At 36.4% G+C, this 6,725-nt stretch overlaps 1 protein-coding gene across 2 annotated transcripts in view; it reads left to right on the top strand.

Annotated features, from left to right (window-relative positions):
- The window catches only part of podn (podocan), a 27,212-nt gene that overhangs the window by 8,634 nt on the left and 11,853 nt on the right, over positions 1–6,725 (top strand). For both annotated transcript variants that reach the window (XM_015022672.1, XM_015022673.1), the window contains exons 4-6: positions 3,040–3,104; positions 4,723–4,832; positions 4,967–5,123. In XM_015022672.1, the coding sequence (XP_014878158.1) occupies positions 3,040–3,104; positions 4,723–4,832; positions 4,967–5,123 (332 nt within the window). The remainder of the gene's footprint in view (positions 1–3,039; positions 3,105–4,722; positions 4,833–4,966; positions 5,124–6,725) is intronic.

Raw genomic sequence — 6,725 nt, 5'->3', positions numbered from 1 at the left:
CTAAACTTAAAAATGACCAAATTTAAATTTTAAAAAAAAAGTGGTAAAAAGGAAAAATGCCAATTTAAAAAAAAAAAAAAAAAAAAAAAAACGTGACGTTTTTCAATAAAGGTTTTTTGCGCTAGGATGACGTGTTTTTTCAGCCATATAAAAATAGATTTATTTCACAAAACTGCAATGGAAACACTTTTCACTCAACACAAGTCACATATGACCAATAGCCGGATGTTACTTCTGCTGAAAATGACAAAGGAAGCAGCAGGAGGATGAGTTTTTGTTTTTTGACTTTTTTGTGTGGGACAATAAACAAAAACACACTGGCTCACCACAGAGGGTAAACAAGTAACCAAGTCTCAACACTTTGCAGGATCTCTGTGTTCACTGGGAGTCCTGTGTGAGCCCTCACAGCATCACACAGTTCATAAAAAGTTCTGTGTCATGTTGAATCCTTCTTCTGTAAAACCCACGACAACAATTTCCCCAAAATGCTGCATATGTAGCTGCCCCCAAGTAGGCGGGGCTTGTTGCTCCAACGCCTGAATAAGACGCCAACTTCTCCACTGATTGGTTGATATAGGATGAGTGCCAGCACCATGGCTTAATTATATCTCATGTAGCTGTTTACAACCTGTGCAGCCATGATTTTTAAAGACGTATTGCATGAACAAGCTTATTCATGTGTGATTTTTTTTTCCATTTCTTATTTAATGGGGACACTACAATTGCAAAAGTGTGCTTTAGCTGAACATAGACAAAGTTTTGCACACTTTTGTAGAGTGAGAGACAGAACACACAATTGTACTTTCACTTAAGGAATATTTATAGTCTTTAATGACCCTAACAATTGTTTTGTGGACTGTGGGTGAAAGAATACCGGGAAAGTATTCATGCATTCATGGGAAGAATGTTCAAGTTCCATAGAAAGAGTCCTCGACCAGGATTCATCAAGCCAACTCTATTTTTATTTACTTAAAAAATAACAGTGATGAAAGTGCTAAACTAAAAATAATCCATAAAACAAACTAATTGAACCTTTGAATTTTATAAGGTAGATCTGACATGCATTAGAAACACATGTAATGATCAAATGTAGAAATAAAATACAAGTAAAAGTAATATCAAAAACATAGATATGAGTAAATAATGAAAATATAAAAATGTAATAGGACTTGCTGGCAACTGTTTTTCTCAGTGTAGAACACCATATGAAATATTGCTTGTAAAAGTTATGAGAGCTCCGTCCCTCAAGAGTTGTTGTTCAGAGCAAAGAAAAAAGTTCTGCCAGACAGAGTCAATTAGTTTTATAGCCAAGGACAGAAGATTCACCTAAACAAACAGACTTTACAAACTACAACCCTTAAGAATAACCTTCAGGGATGACTAGGTAAAGTTTATTCAACAAAAGAATAAACTTTTGTAAAACGTTTTGTGAATAAAGACATAACATAATTTAGGTGAATAATGTAATGTGAGAGGATGTAATAAAATTTCTAACACTCAATCCACAGCAGATAGTTCACTGTGCCACTCTAGGGAGCACAAACTGCCATCAATCAAGCCTTGGTGATAACATGGCGCTGAGTCTTTCAGCTCACTGTGTCATCATCGAATCAATCTACTCCGGATAATTGTATTAATTCAGCTGCAGTAAAGGGTTTTAAGCATCAATGGTGTGTTTATGGTCATGCCACAGCAACTTGATTAGATTTAAGTCCAGACTTTTGACTTTGCCACTCCAAATGATCTGATTTGGTAACATTTAAAAAGCTCAGATCTGGACTTGTTGGTGTGCTTCGAATCACTGTCCTGCTGTAAAACCCAAGTGTGCTTGGATCGAGAGAGGAATATTCTCTTTCAGAGTTTTCTCATAGAGAGAAAATGTCAGAATCCCATTAAAAGGTAAAAAAAAATGAAAGCAGGCACAGACCATCCTATTACAACTGTCATGTTTGACTCTCAGTACAATGTCCTTTTTCTATAATGTCGTGTTAGGTTTACTCTAGAAGATGTTACATAATGCACACATTACAAATATTTCACTGTTGTTTGACCATTCCACAGAATGGTTTCTCTAAAGTCTCTGGGTTCTTTGAAATGTGGTTTTGCATTTATTTTTGGTCAGTAGTGGGTTTGGCATTGGAACCCTCTCCTGTAGAGGCCATTTTAACACACTCTTTTTTCTTATTGTTCAGTCATGACCATTAACCTGTGAGCCAACTCTGTTATGCTTTAGAAGTTCTTTTGAGATGTTGGAGTAACGTTGGTCTACCAGACAATCCTGGAATGGTTCACCACTCTTCTGTGTTTTCTCTGTTTGTGGATAACGGCTCTCACTGTGGTTCACTGGAGTCTGAATGCTGTACAAACGGGGTTGTAACCCTTCCCGGTCCGATAGACATCAGGGACTTTGTTTCTCATTGGATATTGATTTTTTTCTTTTAAATAGGATTTTATGTGTTGCTTTTTCAGATCTTTTAGCCTACTTCATGTTGTTAGGCAGGTTGTTTTTAAGGGATTTGTTAATTCCACTGACAAGAAGGCGTGGCAAGGGAAACAGAACTAAACAAATGTGGTTAATCACAGTTAGTCAGTTATTTAAAAATTAGATCTTCATGTATTGTCAGGGTGGTTTGGATAGGATTGCTCCTCTAATGAATGAAATCATCTTGAACACTACATATTCTATTTAGCTTTATCTGATTTTGAAATTGTGTGATCTGAAACATCGAGGTTTGACCGAAAAACTTGCATGCATGTGACATTATGATTTCATAGGCAAGATTAAGTATTAAAACAGCTTTGGTCTCCAGGTCTTTTTCTCTGTGGCCCAATTTCAAAGTGATAAATTATGAAGTCAAATGTTTTTAAGTTATGTTGGATATGTCATTTTTATAACAGTTGAAGTTGACACAGTTACTTGATTGTGCAATAAAATGGCATTATGTGCCTGGAAAATACATATTACCCCTCCTTTCGGACAATGCAGTGAATTTTTGGCAGGCATATCTATATTAATTCACATTTTTGTCTATTTTTCAGGCCTTGAAGATGAAGGTTTTGAAATGCTTGAAGAGCTGGCTTATTTGTACCTGGCTAACAACAAGGTGAGTCATACGCAAGAATCTAAAGTGTCCAAAATTATCACACTGCACAATGGCACGATTGTTTCTTTGCTCTCAAAACATCTTGTCTACTTTGTTGTGACAGACAGTAATAGCTGACATACTGTGTTTTAGCTGGTCAAAGCTAAAAATGCTGCTGACCATCCTGGACAAGGCGAGTGAGAGAGAAAGGATGGGCAGATTTGTGTGTCTAAAGGGACAAACAGGAAAACAGAATGCAGAAAGAATAGAGGATTTTTAAGTGCTCACTAAGCCTCAAAGACATCCCATGTTACTTTAATACATAAACCATGTTATTAAGGAGAAAGCTCTAAATGAATGTGTAATCTCAAAAATGCTTCTCTGCTTTCTATATTCATTTGACAGATTTTAGCATTTGAGAGTCTTATATTATTGAAGAGATACATCTTTTCTTTTTAACTATGATGATGTTCAGAAAGAAAAACTTGTTTGTTATATAGATTTACTACACATAGAGGGAGATATTTTAAGCCTTTAATTATTGGAATTTTGATAATTACAGGTTACAAATAGAGTTAAACCAAGATTCAGTTTTTTTCTCATTTTTTTTATATCTTCCAAAAAGTTAAATATTGTAAACTTTATCCAAGCAATTTATATATAAAAAATTTGAGTGGAAGGAAAACACTTATTTTGCTTGGAAAACCTGCTAAATGAAACCATTATACATGTTACGTGCTTTGAGGCATACATAATCTGGGTAATTAATTTTTTAGGGGCAACAACATTTTGATTGTTGATGTAATTTGATGAGAGGTCTCAGAGCTCAAAGGCTTCTGGGTAATCTGGGCTGTGATTTAGATCAGAAAAATAGAAAAGGAGATGTGGAAAGAGACTTTTGGCTTCAGGTGTAAGACATTAGGGAAGGTGGAGATTGCATAAGTAGTTGGAGTTTCCATAAAATGGCAGAAATGAAACCAGGAGATTACGATGCATGCTGGAAATGTGACAGGACCAATAGAAGGGTTATCATATTATATAATATGCAACACTTGTTTCCAGAAACTGCATGTCTCATGCCATCATCAATCAGAATTTGATTCAGGATGACTTCTTGGAGAGTAAATGCAGTCTGGATCAGACGGGAAGAATTTTCACCTCAATGTATGGATTAACCTTATATTTTTATTATGCAAATGTTTGAAGCACCTCTTTTCTTATTTTCTTTCTTCTCCCTGTTCAAATCTTGTTTGTTGCAGTTCTGTTTGTAGATTCCTAAAATCGCTCTCTCTATTGACACTGAGACGGCCTCTTTCACTCCCTCTACTTATACCAGTGGCCTCTTGTGCTTTTGGAAGGAAGATCTAACAACAAACAATTTACAGTTCTTTGTCTCCAACAGCTTAGCCAGAATAAGGCATTTAGAAGCATTTCTTATTCAGTATTCGAAAATTAATCCTTTATCTGGTTCTGAATAAATTGCATCTAGCAAGCAAAAAAAACAAAACAAAAATAAATCACACAGGCGGCTCAGAAAACATGGCAAATGGCCAGTGGTGACAATAAATACATGTAAACCACATAGAGAAAAATAAAAAAGAAATCACAATGTTTCATTCAATCTCTGATGTGCTTGTAGCTCTCCTCTGCACCAAGAGTCCTGCCGCCGTCTTTGGTCAGCGCTGATTTTGCTGCTAATCAGCTCTCCAGGATCTACCCATACACATTTGGTCATAAACCAAAACTAAGGTACCGACAAGTCTTATGTGTGATTATACCTCTTTTTATTTCAGGTACAGTTAGTAGAACATATCCTATGTGTGTGTGTGTGTGTGTGTGTGTGTGTGTGTGTGTGTGTGTGTGCGTGCGTCATGACTCCATAGGTCTGTGTATCTCCATAACAACAAGCTGACAGATGAAGGACTTCCCGATAACATGTTCAATGCTTCTGACACGCTGGAGATCCTCACCATATCCAGCAACTTCCTGAGGGTCGTTCCCAGCAATCTGCCAGCCAGTCTTCTCCGACTTCATCTGAAGGTCTCACACATGCAGCAACAACAATAATAATAATAAGGACACAAGCGATTACAATAACACACTAGAGCACATTTCAATTAATACATGCATTTAATCTTAGGGTGCCTTTTCTCTGGCTGAAGATAGATGTACTGCAGTCAGGCTGAGCATGGATGGTCTCTGGTGAGGCCTTTAATTAAGAGAGCAGTGGGTGAATGTGGTTTATTGGCAGAAATGTTGGGTCTTACATGACAGAGGGTGGCAGCAGCAGTGACCACGAATCCAAAATTGTTACTATGCAGATGATACAATTACCTGTTATTATCTGTATTAGTAGTAATGCATCATTTAGAATTTCTCAGGTTTGCATTTCATGTTTTGTTTTTGTTCATTTAGAACAGAATTAGCTTAGATGCAGACAATTTAGCAGCTAAATGTTCTAAAAGGGCAACAAGTAGTTTAAACATTGGAAATCAAAACTCTTCAAGGGAATGAATGTGAAACTATTGAATCTAATCATTATATTATATTCCATATTTGATTTAAACAACTTTTTGCATGGTGCTAATTTGCTCATAAATGCACTTGGTATTGGCATAAATATGTTGGAATATGTCTAGGTTTGTGTTTAGCATATTATTCTTTATAATGAGAACTGTATGCGTCACTGCTGTCCTAGATACATGGCAGCCTTGACCTCCACATGCTGTCCAACTGGCTCGTATGGGTACAATCTATATCAAAAGCCGATACACCTCAGTTACAATATGTCTCTTACTGTTGTGTAAAGAGTCTTGCACAGTTTAACTGAAAAGCACATTTCAGAAGAAAGAATATAAGGAAATGAAATAAATTCAACAACCTCATTGCATAAGTCTGTAGAGTCGAAGTTAAAACTTAGTTGAAATACTTTGGTTTTTCTTTTCTATTGGCATCCTACATTTTGACTTGGAACTATTTACCCAGGCTGCTTTATACCTCTTGCTTTGTGTGGACATCTTTGTCCACAGATCCGGACTTGAATTTAAAACTTCTATTTAAACCATACTTTTCCTTAGCCTCAAACTCACTGTGATGTTGAAAGTAAAAGTCATCTTGCTCTGCAACTTCCTAGCATATGTAAATGTTTTGGATCAAGAGTAATTGACTGTTCAACACTTCATACAGCTTGAAAAAACAAGTCTAGTCTGTTGCCTGATTAATGGAAAATTTAAGGGTTAATGAGCATCTTTGAAGTAAGAGGAAAAACTATTTCAACAGATAAGTACGGTAGTGGCTTTATCATGTTGTTAGTGTTGCAGGAGGGACTGGTGCACTTCATTAAATAGCACCGTGAAAAAAGAACATTATGTAGAAATACTGAAGCAGCATTTCAAGAGTTGAGTCTTCAGCACAAATAGGTCTTCCAGATGGACAAAGTTAATTAAGGACAACATGTTAATGTTTTGAACTGAAAATCAAAAACCTCTGATATTTGTTCCATAGAAGTTTGCAGAACCAAAAGAGAGCAAACTTACAAACCTCACTAAACTAAACCAGAAGAAATGGGTCAAAATTCAAAAATTGTTGTGAGAAGCAGGGGCGGATCTACTGGGGTGGCATGGGGTGGCAGCTGCCACCCCA

Source organism: Poecilia latipinna, unplaced genomic scaffold, assembly GCF_001443285.1.
Source record: "Poecilia latipinna isolate Pla-1442-1.1 unplaced genomic scaffold, P_latipinna-1.0 Scaffold3074, whole genome shotgun sequence".
Classification (NCBI taxonomy): domain Eukaryota; kingdom Metazoa; phylum Chordata; class Actinopteri; order Cyprinodontiformes; family Poeciliidae; genus Poecilia; species Poecilia latipinna.
This window is presented reverse-complemented; position numbering and strand designations above follow the sequence as displayed.